The sequence below is a fragment of the Orussus abietinus genome, unplaced genomic scaffold (genome assembly GCF_000612105.2).
Source record: "Orussus abietinus isolate OABI.00-Male unplaced genomic scaffold, Oabi_2.0 scaffold256, whole genome shotgun sequence".
Classification (NCBI taxonomy): domain Eukaryota; kingdom Metazoa; phylum Arthropoda; class Insecta; order Hymenoptera; family Orussidae; genus Orussus; species Orussus abietinus.
In genome coordinates, this window is record NW_019394401.1 from 60,417 (window position 1) to 77,903 (window position 17,487).

General features: G+C 43.4%; 1 protein-coding gene across 6 annotated transcripts in view; it reads left to right on the forward strand.

Annotated features, from left to right (window-relative positions):
- LOC105701092 (microtubule-associated protein futsch) overlaps nt 1–17,487 on the forward strand; it is a 110,833-nt gene that overhangs the window by 53,412 nt on the left and 39,934 nt on the right. For 5 of the 6 annotated variants that reach the window (XM_023432158.1, XM_023432162.1, XM_023432160.1 and 2 more), the window contains 3 exons: nt 12,647–12,798; nt 13,387–13,463; nt 13,743–13,811. In XM_023432158.1, coding sequence (XP_023287926.1) covers nt 12,647–12,798; nt 13,387–13,463; nt 13,743–13,811 — 298 coding nt within the window. Of the gene's footprint in view, nt 1–971; nt 1,028–11,930; nt 12,146–12,646; nt 12,799–13,386; nt 13,464–13,742; nt 13,812–17,487 lie in introns of those variants that run through there. The other variant, XM_023432161.1, reaches the window with a different exon arrangement.

Genomic DNA, 17,487 nt, shown 5'->3' on the forward strand with positions numbered 1-17,487 from the left:
TTGCACTTAAGGCCTTTTTCCCCCAGATGAACCAGCAACTCGAGACGATTTTCTGCATACTTGATCAATCTCATACAGCTAATTTAAAATTATTTCACATACAAATTAGTGTATAAAACTATTATATTTTAATATTTTATGTATCCCTACATGTGAAAGAAGAAAATTTGTTAAATATTAAGGACTCTATTGTTGCTTTGTACGGTATTTTATAAAACAATCCCCAAGATGCATCCTCGGCTTGTCGGGGCAATTGTTGCAGTAATATGTTTCATGTCTTTCGCCGGGCTTATTTCCTTGAGAGCGAACCTTGCAATCCTTCTTAACTTCTGTTAGAATTACATGTAGCTTTCCATTTGATCGAATTTCGTCGAAACTGGAGGTCGAAGTAGAAGCTCGATCACGAGTCTGGAATGAAATTTTTTTTTTTTAGACGTGGCAAATCCTTATTTGTTAGGATCGTCCCAGTTAAATAGTAAGAGGTATCATTCCACACTTCGCCAAATTGTACAAACATGTATATACCTTGTTGCCAATCGGGTTTCTGCATAAAACGAAATGGTGACCGAGAGTCACCTCTCGAGTTGCTGCATCGAACCACATGGTTACTGAGAGTCATCTTTTGAGTGCAAAGGGTTAATCAAAATTATCCGGGAAATGCCACCTTTCGATCAGCCCTCGACATGCGCGAAATGCATCGGTATTCGTCAAAACTCTTTGCATAATTCAATCAAATTAAATAATTTTATTATTAAAAATGTCTTGGCTACGATTTTAAACGTTAATTTCTAGGGAGAAGTGGGTCGATCTCGCGTCCACCTCCTCGATATGAAATTCTATTTTCGGCACCGATTAATCCAGGGGGCGTGTACGCATCGAATGTCACCCGATTACTCCAGATGCACCACCATTCGAAATTCCTACCGAGTACGCTCTCGAATGGTGAACAGTGAACACATCTTGCGAACGGTCCTACTTTCTCGTGATCGCGACGTTCGGTTAATCAGATATTTTCGCGTGATTATCGGTAAGACCGAATTTTCGTGAAATTTCTCAGAATTTCACATGGTGACGTTAGGTATCGATTATTCGCTACCGTCTGCGTCGCCGTTGGGGCCGTCGTCGTCATTGTTCGGTCTGATTTTGTAGTCAGTTGTGTATGATATTTCATACGCACTGTCAATGAAATTTCACGATTTAGTCTTCGGGAGATACCCTGAAATTTATTAAAAAATCCTAAAATTTAAAAAAATTGTTATGACAAGATCGTCATCATCGCGGATAGATGTACATTCGGCCTGTGATTCAAGAGGATTTATACCAGAAGCTTCAGAAAGAGAGATAAAGAGACAGCCTCACGTTGGCACCGTTCGGGGTGATTATCGTTAAAAAAGGAATTCCATCAAATAATTCAAACGCGCAACAAATTCAATTTGGCGACTGACTTTTCGTGATATTTTCGCGATTTAGTCGAGAGTTAAGTCAGAATTTCACGATTTAGTCTTCGGGAGATACCCTGTAAATTATCGAAAAATCCTGAAATTTAAAAAAATTGTTATGACAGGATCGTTATCATCGCGAATAGATGTACATTCGTCCCGTGATTTAAGAGGATTCATGCCAGAAGCTCCAGAAAGAGAGATAAAGAGCCTCACGTTGGCGCCGTTCGGGGTGATTATCATTAAAAAAGGAATTCTATCGAATAATTCAAACGCGCAGCAAATTCAATTTGGCGACCGACTTTTCCTGACATTTTCCGAAATTCCCAAGGGTTTCTAAAACATTGATACAGCCTGTAGAAAATTTCTAAATACTTGACACGTTAGGTGTCGATTACTCAATACCTTTCGTTTCCTGTTTCAAGGATGCAGAATGTTTGTTTTTGCACTCAATCGTGCCGGACAATTTATACATAAAAGATCAAGGTTCACGGTCGACTTTACGCGAGGTTTTCGGGGATTTCCAAAAATCTCGAAAAATTGAATAGATGTCGATTATTCGAGGCTGTCAACGTCGCCGTCACCGATAACGACGATATACCTTGGCTCTCTGATTCGAGGGGGAGGGAAGCTCCCGAGAGAGAGACAGCCTCGTGTCGGTATTGTTCGGGTTGATTTAGCATTCCGTTGTGCCGGATAGCCGGGCCGGATTATCCGATCCGGGGACCAAAGCCGTCTCCGGATTGGTTGGTCACCTCGGCTGGTCATCGTCGCGTCCTCGCGGTGCATCGGCGGTGCATCGGCGGTGCATCGTTTGTGCAATCCCTCGTCCGGTCCCTCGTTGACGGTCATTGTTCCAGGCTAAATGAACGGAGCTGCTTTCACGTAGCCCGTGCATTGTCCCCGGTTTCAGAGCCCCTCCAAGACGGTCGCCGGGGTTTCCTGAATTTTCGGAAACGCATAAAACCGGACTCGCCTAACTGCAGTTACGTTACGGGCAGTCTCTGTCGAGTTTGCAATCAGCGGCCTTCCTCCGAAAGACATCCGCGAGATCGTTCGTCCTTTACATCGAGTATTTACATTTTCTGACAGGTACATTAACCCTTTCGTTACCTTGGACGAGATATCTCGCGACCCAATACTGGCCGATCAACGCTTTTGACGAGATATCTCGCGATCCGGTAGTAGTGGATTAACGCTTTTGACGATAATCTAGCTTTCTAACACCAATATTTTGACATTCTAGATGAATATATTTTATTACTAATTCTATTCGTATAGCTAGAAGGAAGAAATAAATACAGCTACTACCGGATCGCGAGATATCTCGTCAAAAGCGTTGATCGGCTACTACCGGGTCGCGAGATATCTCGTCCAAGGTAACGAAAGGGTTAACTCTAAATCCAATTTCTGAGCCGAATTCTGGACACTTCCCTAGTAGCAAAGAATAATTTCTAAATATTATGTTCTAATCCTTGCTAAATATCTCAAGCGACAGATTTATTAAGATGTCTCGTAGATCTCATTAGAAGATATCTAAAATATTTGTTGAAAATCTCAATGACATGTTTAGTTTTAATCATTTAGAAACATGTATCGAAATTATATTTTTTCATTTATAACGATTATTATCGAACACTTCATTTGGTATCGAAAAAACATGAGAAATTTTTACAATATTTTCGTTCCGCTAATTCATTATGAGAACAAAACGTATGATTTTGATTTTAAATATTATTTAAAACGCTTATAATGTATTCGGCAGATAATATTTTAAAAATACTTCTATCATGATAAAACGAAATGTTTAGTATATCTGTAAGAAAGATATTACAAATCACATGCAGCTAATATTATACAAATATTATGAAAATAATATTCTTAAGTAAATATTTTGCAAATGTTTCAAATGTCTGCTAAATATATACAAAATGTACGATATTCCTTAAATATATAGAAAATATAAAAGAAATATTTTATGCTACTAGGATTGCATCCAATGCACTCCAGAATTTCGCGAATTTTATTATTAAATTATACCCTGCGGGATAAAGCGTGGGGAAAAAATCCATTTTGGGAGGATATTTCGTAACGTCAAAACTCGTAACATCCTCTGCAAGCTACCACTAGACTGACTTGCTTTGCGCAGGGCTTTCGCCCTGGAATGATTTACTTTCAAAGTCAATTTGAACATTAATCAGGCAACTCGGTCTTTGTTGCTGAAAATTAACCCTAAACCCGGAGTCATGAGTAACCTACACACGTTACCCGTCCATTCTTTCGACCCCCGGCCGTTAATTGCCTTTCCTGGTCTGCGTTTTAATTAAAGTCCTTCGTCCTGGCGCGGCCCCTGCGGAAGGAACTGGCCGGATGCATAATGCATCGCGTCGGAGAGAAATGCAGCCTGCGTCCTCCCTAACGAGCATCTGCATCCTTTCTTCCCCTTTCTCCTGGGCGCTCTTTTCTCGGCTAGCCTGCCTACCTCCCCGAGGAGCGATGCAGATGCAACTGCACCGCCTGCGCTTATCGTCGGTCCCAGGCGTGCTTGCAGATGATCGCTGAATTTCTTAAGGGGAGGAAACCCACACCCTCCCCCGGGACAAAGCCTCCTCCTCGACGGTGCTGAAAATGTTAACGAACCGTGAGAAAATCTCGCCAACTCGATGAGGTGGCGCGGATCCTACGCTAAGAAAATCTAAAGGAGATTTCATTTCACTTTCTAGGGGAAGACTTCATCCCCCGTGAATAATAAAAAATATCCAGCCCGAGGAAGGACTTGATAAAAGTGAATTATTTCTTACGACTCGAGAGAGTTCCACCATTTTCATTATTTCTCTAATTTTTTTTTTTTCCTCCACCTTTTTCGCATCTCTTCGGCGATTTCGCGGCGATGCAACTGCACCGCTCGCGCCTGTCGGTGCAGTCTTAGGCACGCTTAGGGGTGATCGCTGAATCCCTTAAAGAGGGAAATCTCAACCCCCCGGCGCGACAAAGCCCCTTGTTATCGATGAAATGTAAACGAGTCGCCGCAATATCCTGCGAGCTTAAAGGGGAAGAATTTGAATTTCCCGCGGAGAATTCCAACGTGCAGGAGATCGCCCTGCACTTTTGAACCTCCGGAAAGGAGTGGAATAAAATACCACGACGATTTATATGAATTTCATAATTCTCCGTTAATTCCTCCCTCGTTGTTGGTAACAATTGAAGAGTGGAATAAAATACCACGAGGATTTATATGAATTTTATAATTCTCCGTTAATTCCTCCCTCGTTGTTGGTAACAATTGACGCGTGCTCCATGTTCAGAGAATGAAGGAACGAAGAAAGAAATTTTCAGGGCGAGTTTCCCCTGGAGGAGGTAATTTCTATTTTTCGAAAAGTACGAACTGCAGACTCGTCCCGCCTACGTGACCGGGTAGGGAACTTTATTCCTAGAGAACCGCGAGGTGGTCCTTCGAGTGAGTCATTCCCATCACGTACTTCAAGAAGTACCGGATACTTCGGCATGCCTCCGTGTTCCCTCGAGAGAAAGATCTCGAAATCTCCATTAATAAAATATTTCGGATAAGCCCGCCCGCGCGGTTTCCTCGAAGCGTTCGCGGAGATTGTTGGCTCTAAAATCGCCGGTCGATTACTGGGAAACGATCATCGCTCAAGAGCGAAACCCAAGGAGGAAAATACTCGATTCGACATAATTCCACCTCCTCCGAAGCAATAATCCTCTTAAAGCCGGCAGATTGGAGAGAAGGAACCTCTTCCTCCTTTTTCGATGCCTCATCGTCTTAGCCCGGATACAGAAGGAACTCCAATTCGGTCGAAACGACGGGATAAGAAATAGGTTTTAAAAATTAACGTACCCCCCAAGGATTAAGGGACGCATACGTAATCACAAGGGAAAGAATTAACTTACCACAAATCAACTGAAATTAAAGTTTCATTGCAGTCCCCGCGTCTCGATAATTTTTATTTCATTATTCCTCACCAAAAGCGTGCTCGAATTATGTCACGGCTTTCCAATCCTTCTGGTGTCATTTAAAATGCACCGATAAGGCTCCGTTTCGTAAGTCTGAAAATGGGTTCTCCTCGAATATTCGAAACGTTCCCAGAATATTCTTCTTGCTCTGATGGTTCGTAAATTTTTCCAGAATCGCCAATTATCGGACACTCTTTTAGGGTGTTTAATGATGTATGGCACTTTGGCAGATGCATCGACTCGGGCTTCAAGGGACGTCGACTTCCGATATTAAGGTGATATGAAAGTGTGATATATACATACCAAAAAGTCAAAGTATTTATGAAACTTTTCTCCAAACCGGGTGCACCAAATTATCTAAAACTTTAACACGTGATTATGGAGGATCTAAGGAAGAACGCGCTGCCCGCGAAATTTCATTTCTCAAAATAAGAAATATCTTTTCTTGGTTCTTGTCCGAGATAAGGAGAACATTTTTTGGAAAAAAAAATCTCACGAGCAGCGCGTTATTTCATAGGGCTTCCATAATCCCGTGTTAAAGATTCAGATAATTCGGTGCACCCAGTTTGGAGAAAAGCTTTATAAATATTTTCACTTTTTGTTATGTACGTATCGCACTTTCATATCACCTTAATACCGGGAAAGCTTCGAGTACTCTTGCAGTTTCTGCCAGAAAAGCTCAGACGAGCTTCCGTCCCTGTCACTAAAGTGCAACACTCGGTTTTCAGAGTCCGTCCTAGACACTCGTCGGCCTTGTCTTCGATCCGCGGAAACGGGCCTTTTGATTCGCGTCTCTGGTAATCCTCTTTCCGTAAGAGTGTTCTCCGTGGAAACGCGAATCCCGCAGGGATGGCCTCTCGAAAAAAGCTCGTACCCCGAAGACAAGTGTAACGACGTGGACGAGCGTGATGGGCCCTGTTAGCTCCGCGCCATTATCGCGAGCCATGGCGAATGCCCGCCTATTCGAGCACTTAGGGCGAAACGGTGGAAGAGGAAGGAGAAGGATGCTTTATCACGACCTGGGGTCGGTCTGGAAAGAGATCGAGGACGTGTACATTAATCGCGGAAGGAAACGCGGTTCTTTGCAAAATTTACCCCAAACTGTGATTGGTATCTTAGCCCGCCGTGGAATTTTGGAAATTAACCCTTATTAATATGTAATGTTCTAAATTAATTTTCAAGGCATCCTAAGAAAGAAAAGGATGCTTTATCACGACCTGGGGTCGGTCTGGAAAGAGATCGAGGACGTGTACATTAATCACGGAAGGAAACGCGGTTCTTTGCAAAATTTACCCCAAACTGTGATTGGCATCTTACTCCGCCGTGGAATTTTGGAAATTAACCCTTATTAATATGTAATATTCTAAATTAATTTTCAAGGCATCCTAAGAAAGAAAAGGATGCTTTATCATGACCTGGGGTCGGTCTGGTAAGAGATCGAGGACGTGTACATTAATCGCGGAAGGAAACGCAGTTCTTTGCAAAATTTACCCCTAACTGTGGTTGGTATCTTACTCCGCCGTGGAATTTTGGAAATTAACCCTTATTAATATGTAATGTTCAAAATTGATTTCTAAGGCATCCTAAGGAAGAAAAGGATGCTTTCTCATGACCTGGAGTCGGTCTGGAAAGAGATCGAGGACGTGTACATTAATCGCGGAAGGAAACGCGGTTCTTTGCAAAATTTACCCCAAACTGTGATTGGTATCTTACCCCGCTGTGGAATTTTGGAAATTAACCCTTATTAATATGTAATGTTCTAAATTAATTTCCAAGGCATCCTAAGAAGGAAAAAGATGCTTCATCACGACCTAGGGTGAATCTGAAAAGAGATCGAGGACGTGTACATTAATCGCGGAAGGAAACGCGGTACTTTGCAAAATTTCCCCCAAACTGTGATCGGTATCTTACCCCACCGTGGGATTTTGGAAATTAACCCTTATTAATATGTAATGTTCTAAATTGATTTCCAAGGCATCCTAAGGAAGAAAAGGATGCTTTATCATAACCTGGGGTCGGTCTGGAAAGAGATCGAGGACATGTACATTAATCACGGAAGGAAACGCGGTTCTTTGCAAAATTTACCCCAAACTGTGGTCGGTATCTTACTCCGCCGTGGGATTTTGGAAATTAACCCTTATTAATATGTAATGTTCTAAATTAATTTCCAAGGCATCCTAAGAAAGAAAAGGATGCTTTATCATGATCAATTGGAATTGATACTTTACTTGGAAAATTTTGAAATTAAGCCTTTCTAATATGCAGGATAAAATTGGAAATTAATTTGTAATGCGTCCTAATATAGGAAAGGATGTTTTATCGTGGCTGAAAAAAAGAAAAGTCGAGAATGTGTACGTTAATCACGGAATAAGACGCGGTACTTTACGAAATTTCCTGCAAATTGCTATTGATAACCTACTTGAACGTGAATTTTGAAATTAACCCTTATTGATATCATATCGCGAGGGAATTTAATCCGTGTGGCCTCCAAGTGCCTCGAAGTAATTTCCGGATACCCGGTACAATGGCTGGAGGGGTTTTGATAACGATTTATCACCGAAAGGGCTTACCGCGGAATCGCGCTCGTTTGCGAAACGACAAATGTAAGCTCGGTACTGCGCGCAGATATTGCGACCCATGACGAATAACGCCGAGAGGGGAGGAGGGAAAGAGATGCTTTATTATAGCCTAGGGAGGATCTAGGAAGAGATCGCAAGGGGCTGCATTAATCCTGGGATAGACCGCCTATCGGATCCATAACGTACTTTATGCCGCGGAAATTAATTCCTAAGCCGCGCCCAGAACACGATATCATTTCTGCCCGATAGTCCGAGATAGGGCTATTTCTATAATAATTTACCTTGGACCAACAACGCATAGGAAATTGACAAATGGAAACTTGGTTCCTTGCGAGATTTCCATCCGATGAATAATGCCGGGCACGGGATAATATAAAAAAAAAAGGATAAATAAACAGCGAACTCCTTACGATGCCCCGAGGGAGGTTTGGCGAGTCTCGGGAAGAGGCGCCATTAATCCTGAAGTCAACCGCCTATCACTTCTTCGATACAGTTTATGGATTTAATTTCTAAGCCACGACTGGGAGACCTTCGGGCACCTAGAAGTGTAAACTGAGCTGGGAATTCATGCAGGGAATTTATTTCTGGGGAAACGGCGAGAGCGCAATTCGCTCGGGCAGGAAAGATAGGCTCCTCTCGTGCCGACTCGATCGGGAAAGGGAACAATGAGCAATAAGTCGCGGACGCCTTTGGCAGACAAAGCGACCGGTCGTCGAAGTAGTTCGCGGTCGACATACCCGGAAGCCGAGCAAATGCGGGGTCGAGGGAAACTGCTCTATACACCGAGGACGTCGAGGATCTTTACCTTTGATCCGAGCCCGACATATCCGGAAGCCGGGCAAATGCACAACTCCCCGTACGTCCGTTCCCTATCTCCAGCTCCGACCTCCAACTTCCTCCTTTGCCCGCGGTCCCTGACGAAATTGGTTCCTCGAGCGCGAAGGAGAGGCACCGCGATCCTCGAATTAGGGGAGCAATCATTGTCGGATGTAGAGTCCGATTTTTCAGCGAGAGATCCACGGTGGTCCGTTCAAAGTTATTCCTTTTTCGACCACTATACCGGGTTCTTAAAATCATTTTATCCTCCCCCCGGTGATTTAAAATGACTTTTCCCAGATGAAATCGAGGGTGCGCATAGAGGTCGCGGTCAGCGTATAGGTGCCGCAGGGTGAAATGAAAAACGATAAAAGGTGGAACGAGCCGATATAACGCGAAAGGGCGATGAAACCCCGTAAAGTACCCGCTAGTATTCCCGAATCGCGGCCTGTTCATCGAGTGGAAATCCCGATAGAGCCGATTTTCGCGAGGCGGCTTACACCGTTTCCCTTCTCCCCGTCGATCCGATTCGCCGATAGAGCGCGGTCCCGATTTTCCCGGTCTCGACCCCTTTTTCCGACGTTCTCTTTTTTTTATTCACCCTTTTCCGCCCACTTTTCAACCTTTGTCTCCGCGCGTTCGGGGCGCGAGAATAGGCGCCCCTCCGCGAATAATCGGTGGCCTGGCCCTTTAATTCCTGGCACGCGTTACTCTCGAAATACCTCCTCGTCCCGTTTAGCGTTTATTTCGTTTCCATGCCGCGACTACGTGCCACCTCGCAGTCCCACCCGTTTCCGTCAGACGTGATTTCCATTGGAAATTCTCCCGACGACCGGCGGCGCTTCTCGCCAAATTGGACAGTGCTTTACGCCGACGTTTATTGCCATTTTTTCCTCCCCGTCGATCCCGCCAAAGTGCCGAAATTCCGCCTCAATGGGACTCGAAATCGGGAGTCGAAGACTGGAAACGCTCGTTTACGGGTGTCCATTTGTCCGGCGCCATTTTGAGTCTGGCTCTTATCGGAACCTCGCAAATTGAACCCCTTTGTTCCTCCTATATCTAGGTTCCTCTTTCTATTTTCTCTCTCCCCCATGTCCCATTTATAGCTGAAAATGTTCTCCGTAACCGTTACGGAAACTTGCGGATATTTTCCACATTTTATAGAACGAGGAGGAACACCCATCGATGCACTTTTCCGACGAAAATTCATTTTTCGAGACCGTCTTCTGTTATTTTCCCTCTTTTTCGAGGAAAGTATAGTGTGGTTCTCTTCTTTAAGGGTAGGGTTAATATTTTCTTTCTTTTTTTTTTTCGCCACAACTCTTCATGAGGCACCGCACCCTTCTGGAGCTCTCGACCCTCGCGACGATCTACGAGCGGCGAGGGTGAATCGAAAGTGGAGAGTGCAAACAATCGCGGAAGGGAGAAAAGGGGGCAAAGTTGGAAAGTCGGAATAATTCTCACCAGCCAACCACCGTATCTCGTGGCCTCGGCGTCGATGTGACGACACCGACGACGACGATGACCTGCGCCGCTCAGGTGCACCCCGTGGATGCTTCGCCGAGGCTCCTCAGTTCTCGCCGCCCCTTTACGAAAGGAACAACCTGCGCCGCTCCAGGGTGAAGGGAACGTGAATTTCGGGAAAATTCTTACTTTCAAGATTTCGTAACCTTTTCGACGCGTTTTTCCTCTCAACAGCTGTTTTCGCTGTTGAAAGTGTGGGGTAAAACGTAAAATACAATTCTGTGTTATCAATGCTCACTTACGTAAGGAATAATCTGCGCTGCTCCACGGTGAAGGGAAAGTGCATTTTAGGGAAACATTTGCTTTCAAAATCTGGCAACTTTTTCACTGTATCTTTGTAATACTAATTTCCTCGCAGTAGCTGTTTTCACGGTTGAAAGTGTGGAAGGAAACGTTATACACGATTCTCAGTTCACGTCGTTCTTTTACAAAAGGAACAACCTACCAAGGTGAAGGGAAAGTAAATTTCGGGAAAATTCTTACTTTCGAGATCTGACAATTTTTCCATCGCGTTTTCCCTCTCAACAGCTGTTTTCGCTGTTGAAAGTGTGGGGTAAAACGTAAAATACAATTCTGTGTTATCACTGCTCATTTACGCAAGCAATAATCTGCGCTGGTCCACGGTGAAGGGAAAGTGCATTTTAGGGAAACATTTGCTTTCAAAATCTGGCAACTTTTTCACTGTATCTTTGTAATACAAATTTCCTCGGAGTAGCTGTTTTCACTGTTGATAGTGTGGGATGAAACGTTATACACGATTCTCAGTTCTCGTCGTTCCTTTACAAAAGGAACAACCTACCAACGTGAAGAGAAAGTGAATTTCGGAAAAATCCTTACTTTCAAGATCTGACAACTTTTCCATCGCGTTTTCCCTCTCAACAGCTGTTATTTGCTGTTAATGTGTGGGGTGAAACGAAAAATAGCATCCTCACCTGTAATGGGAATTTTGCAGTCGGAGTTCTCTGAACAGTAGAATTGCACTTATTTGAGATTTATCGATTTGTGATATCCCAGTCAGCGGAGATATTAATTTAATAAATTTATGTTGGATGTGGTGATTATTTCGAGGGATATGGGGAATGTCGTGAGGGTGTACTAGGAGTGGTCAGGTACTTTTTATTTTTGACTTGACCCCATAGGGAACTCTCTTTAATTCTGGTATAAACCGGGTAACCAGGTTTTTGAAAGTTGGTTAACTCTGATAGGCAATATTTCTTGCGGATAAAGAGCGCGGGCTGTTCGAGTAGATTCAGGAAAAGCCTCGCAAAGTGCAGTCCTGAAAGTTTTCGGGGAAACCCCCGCAAAAACCTATTACCAAGAAATCCGTGAGTTTTACATCCGAGGCGTTAAAGTTCCTTTTTTATTTCCCTGCGCTCTGATCTGTTCGCTGAAAGGAAAAAAGAATCAGAAATTGCCACGAGAAGTATGAATCTTGAATTATCGACGAGGAACGACCTTCGCTGAAAATCAAATATCCTGTGCCCTCTTAAGGCAACTGGGTCGGTTGTGTGATAGCAATCTGATTAAGTAGTTCGTCGAAGTTGCACCCTAGAGTTGCTCCGATCACCAAACATGATCAGTATTTGCAAACGTTTTCCAGTCACGCCGATGATTCAGCCAAGCCAAATAATCTGAGAAATAGCATCCATGCTCTTCAGTTTCACAACAACCAAAAGTCAAATCAATTCCATTATCCTCCGTGAGAGAATTGGACAAGTGCAGCGGGACTTTTAGTGCAAAATCCATTACTCTAATCTGTTTTCCAACAACATGCTGAAATTTTGCTCGCCAAGTGGACGCAGGCGATGCACCACGGTGAGAATCAGACTAGATTAGACTTTTGACATTAGACAATAATCTGCGAACGAGTCTGCTAGAGTTTTATTTAAAAAATCATAAATTATATAATACCGTCTTCAGCGTAGATTTAGAATCAGATACTGGGAATATAAAAGCACCCAAATGCCTTTTTTTAATATTCGCGTACAGTGCTTAAAATAATCCGGATATTTATTAATTTATTCCTACATCCGTGTAAGTTTTAGAATCTGAATTCAGCACGGTATTAAGAACAATTGCATTTTTAAGCAGAGAAGCGTACCGTCTGCCCCTTGAATGAATTCACGGCATACTCGCGCGTAGAGCGGGTTGCCTTTCAGTAGGCGCAGTCGATTCATGCCTCTTAAAAACGTCTCACGCATTACCTACAATTTATTCATTTTGTACATCACGTACTACATAATCGCACAATGTAAATTCATAATAATTCCGTCGCAAAACAAAGATATTAACGACACATCTCTTCCTTCGTTCCAGGTAAACCCCGGCAGTAAGGCAGCGCAGCAAGGGGTGCGAGAAGGCGATCTGATCAGCAGTATAAACGGGAAAAGTACGCGCAATTTGACCAACAGCGAGGCTCACGGATTGCTGCGCAATGCAGGAGAACGTCTGAGGCTCGGTTTAAATCAGTAAGTGTCTAATTATATATATTTTTTCCAAATTTACGTATAAAGAAGTTGGCCAGATGTCGAAAGGGGATCTAGATCAAGTTGTCCAAGGAAGTCCAAAGGGAAGATACGAAACAAGGGGTGTTAGGAACAGGAGGGAGGGAGGGTCGTGGATATAAAATGGTGTACAATGAGCTCGTACTGATTGGAACAGGAAGTACGGAAACGCCGGTTGGTCAGCGGGGTCAGTCGACGTCAATCAGAAGGGGCGCGCCTACGAACTCTTGTTCGCGCCTCGTTTTCCAGGCCCCGGGAGCCTCGATTGTGTTCGACAAATTCCGAACAAACTGGCGAAGGTTCAACGAACCTATCCCGAGGTATCCGCCTCTCTTGGCCGAGCTTATTTCCGGTAAAGTAGGAAATATAAGGGCCGGAAGAAGGGACGACCCTCGAGGGAGGCGAGGGTGGTCGATGGCTCGACAGAAACTCCGGATCGCCTCAAATCGGATCAGAAATGTCGGAAACTTCCTCTGTATAGGTCCCGTTTCGTTTATAACGAACTAAAAATAGTGATATGGTAGAATTAAGGAGGGAATTCTTCCTTTTCAGGGAAAACGTCGGGTCGCCCAAGAGGAGGATCTATAAGAGCAGCCTGCAGGAGAGCACCTCCACCGAGACTCTGAAGAGTGAGTATATTCCTGATAAGGGGTTCGATAAGAATTATTTATTTGAGTAAAATCGTAATTACCTCATTTTTGGCGGAAACTCTCATCAGGCTCAGGGAAAGGAAACGTTAAGTAAACGTTCGAATTATTGGGGAAGGTGCAAGTCGGGCTTGAATTGCAAATGGATGAGGTTCGATCGGTTCTTGATGAGATTACTTATTATTTACCTTATCTCTCGAGGCAAACCACTTCCTGGGTTTAATAAAACGAAAGTCTCTCTCTCTCTCCCCCTCTTTCCAGGAACGACGACAAAGTCAACGACATCGAGCCTGAGAATAATTTCCACGGAAGCCAAGAGCAACGGAACTGGTAAGCGAATCATTTCTCTCTCTCTCTCTCCCCGACGTTTCTCTCCTATTCCTCCTCGTAATTCGACAGCCGACTGTCTCTCGACACCATTATTATTTCAACACTCTCGAGACTTCCCGACCTTTTGCTTCTCTCTCTCGATCTCGAGCGTTCGCTTTTACATTCCTTCGGCTCTCCCAGCCTCTTCTCTTTCCTCCACTTCGTCGGACCACTTTATCTCGCCACCACTATTTTCTTCTTCTTTCAAATTATTTGTCATTAACAATGTCAAGCTACGTCGAACCATTGGATCATGCAAGTACCTATAATAACAAATATCAAATATATCCAGGATAATATTAAAATTATGAAGAATAATATTTTCTGGAAAAATACGTAAACTGAATTTCACCCGGAAATAGAGCCGAGGTATAATTCTTTCCCCTCTATTAAAGTGACGTAATGCATGCAGGGAATTAATCTTCCACGGTTGGTGATGGTTAAGGAGATCTAAGTGGCCACTTAACTCGATGAAATTTCGTGATCGTTCATTCGGTCACACCCAAAAGCGACACGACTCGCTTCACAGGAATTACGAGTACGCGCCATTTCAATCCGGACGAAAAGAGATAAATTTATCTCTCTTTAATAGTCTTCTTTCCCTTTTAATGACGTATCATTAACCTGGGAAGTGCAAGTTGTGCACCGCAGACGTCCTTTTCGGGTCTATCGCATTAGTTGCATCTTGATAATATAATAGCTATTCACGTGTACAACACGGTACGCATCGGTTACTCAGACTGACCCACGGTTGGAATGATCAAAATTGCATGGTAAGGTAACCACCCACCCTGTGTTGACTATTGCTCCGATAACCTTGTTTATAGACACAACCGATGTCCGGTTTGAATTTCCGGTTTAAATCAATCCAGGAATTGGAATATCGATTCATAACTGCAATTCCGTAAATGGAAACGAAAATCACGTGCCGTCATTCGTGCTATATCAAAAATGATAAAATACGTCCGTTAGCTCTTTGAGAGATTTCCATAAATGTAATGGCTGGATTCTTTGGGGAAATGTTATGTGTGCAGCACTTTTGTTTAATTAATTCCAGGGAAATTGATTATTTCGTGCCAGGGCTTAAGGTGAAGTGAAACACGTCGAGGAACTTGATCGACGTCGATAAAGAAGATTATTCTAAATGCCCACGTTGCCGACGTTGGTTTTTATATTGACAGTTGTGTCGAATTATATTGGGTATTGTATTAAGTGGCATACTCCACCTGTCGCTTTCGTACAATAATTATAAAGAAATCGAAGTAAAACTCCAGAAATTCTCTGGATTCGTGCTTTCTGGGGCCCTAATTGGCTGCAGGAGGACACGTTGCGCCATCTGTGATTTCCAGGTCAATTAAATTTTCACTCCGAGACCTCATATTTCCATCGTTTTGATATAAAAGCGCATAAAACACTTTTTTTTGCCTTTATCCCGTTCAAGTGCGAGTTTATCGATTACTAGAGTGTTCTAAATTGTCGAAAAATTGTCCTAACCCTTTCGTTTCTCATATCGGAGTCTTCGATAATTGTATATTGTTCGAAATATGAGAGCTCGACGCATATTTTGGTTCTGGTCTGGGCTAAGTGAAACAAATTTTTCCAAAAATCCAAATTTTGAACGTGTCAGGACAATTCTTAGATGATCACGAGTCACGTGTCAAAGTTTCGGACAGTTTGGTCCAATACCCTTAAAAAAAAATGTTGTATTCGAATCGACTGATTTGAAGGGGGTTTCACTTCACCTTAAACGAACTGTTTTAGCTTCATTTAGCTGTCGATGTGCGATTTTGTAGTGCTCTTCATGGTCGACCATTGACCTCGGTGAATTGTTTAGCCCGTAGTAATCCGTCTGCAAGGCGGTGCATATTCAGATTCGCATGGTGCGCAGTCGAGTGGTTCGCCCTTACAATTTGCTCTTAAACATGCGTAGACATAGCCGTGCACTGTCATCACGGCGGTGCACGTGTGCCGGCAGAATTTATGCACGTACAAGAACACCATTAAACCCTGAAGACGGGGCCACGTGACCGAGGGGCGCGCCTTCTCTTCTTCCGGCAAGAACGGCCGAGCCCCTCTTCGGTTTTCGAAGACGAGGCGATACTCTTTTTCCCAGTCAGTGCTTTCGAGGGTTCTGTCGAAGAGACGAGCGCATCCTGAAGGATTCCCCCAGAAATTACCTTCTCTGGCGCCAGAAGTAACCTCGAGGTCTGCGTCCAAAGTCAAAATAGGCGCCGAAGAGAATTGTCCGGTGCCGAGGGTGGTAAAAATGGAGGACTGTTGATGGCACTTTTGGATCCTTTGAAGTGCAACGAACGATGGATAGTGCTGGAAACTCAGGAAATTGGCGGTAATGTAGTCCTGCGCTGTTAGAAGTTCCCGAGACTCTGAAGAAGAACTTTCGTCCTGGGGCACTGGCTACGGCATGGAACGAAGTCGATCAAATTGGGGTAAATGAGGGAAAGATGAAAAAGTTGCGGATGGAGTAGGGCTGAAATGGTGTCGTCGAGTTTTCAAAAAGTCCCATGCTCGGAAATTAATGCCGAAGAGCAAGAGATGTGACCGCGCTGATAAGTGGGAGATGCAGCAGTGATGGAAAGTCGTGAAGTGGAGATGGAATTTAAAACGGTTTATGAAAGAAAAATTCACTAAAAAGAAGAAAAAAATGGGAAGGAGAAGAGGAATAAAAAGTTCGGCCTGAATAGCTGCTTAAATAATGGAAGATAAATTTTATATAAATTGTTTCATACCTGTGAAATGTGAAAATTAATTCAATGCGGAACTAAAAGGTATCGTGAAATTATGCGATGACCCTGAAGGCAGAATAATTTACAGGATCATACAAAGTGTCTTTGGTAAATGTACATGATCATAGGAAATAGAACCTTGGATCTACGCTGTTCATGCCACCGTTAAAACTGCAGTCGTAATTTTATTTAATGGTCCTCGAATGATGCATGAGACCAATATCTACCTGATGCATCCTTATTCAACTCGTACGCACTATTGGCTCCGCATTTTAATGAAAATACAGAAAGTGACATAACGTAAAGTGCAATTTGGTCCACCGCCCTTTATTAATGGTCTCTTCGCTCCCAAATTATCGGGTAAATAATCGTCTTGGTTTTGCGCACGGTAATTAATAACCGCGGTATCGCATAACGAGGTGGTAAAATAGATAAGAGGATTAATTGGATATTTTGGCGGGATGTAATTCGCGAAATCCCGAACAGAAATCGTAATCCACCCCAAAAATCAGAATAATTATGGACTGTTCTGCATAACGATAGAGCGGAAATATCGGCCAGGCGGTATCATCCATAAAGTCGGATTCGATCAGGAATTGATCACAAAACGATCTTGAAGAAAATAATATAAAATAAAAAATGAAGTTATTGGCGTGCTCGGAATGTCTCTCCGCAATGGAGGAGTCAGGGCCTTCAAAAAAACCGAACATTTCCGAAATCTCTGATCCTCTGTTAATAACAAAACGCCCTGTTACCACGAGTATCGGACATGAAGAAACACCCCGAAGAACGAGTTTCGCCCCAGAAAAGAGATTTCAAAGCGTCCTGCGAGCTCTGAGCACTCCATGGAGACGAGCCTCTACGAAGCCGAAAATTAAATTAGAAACGCGACA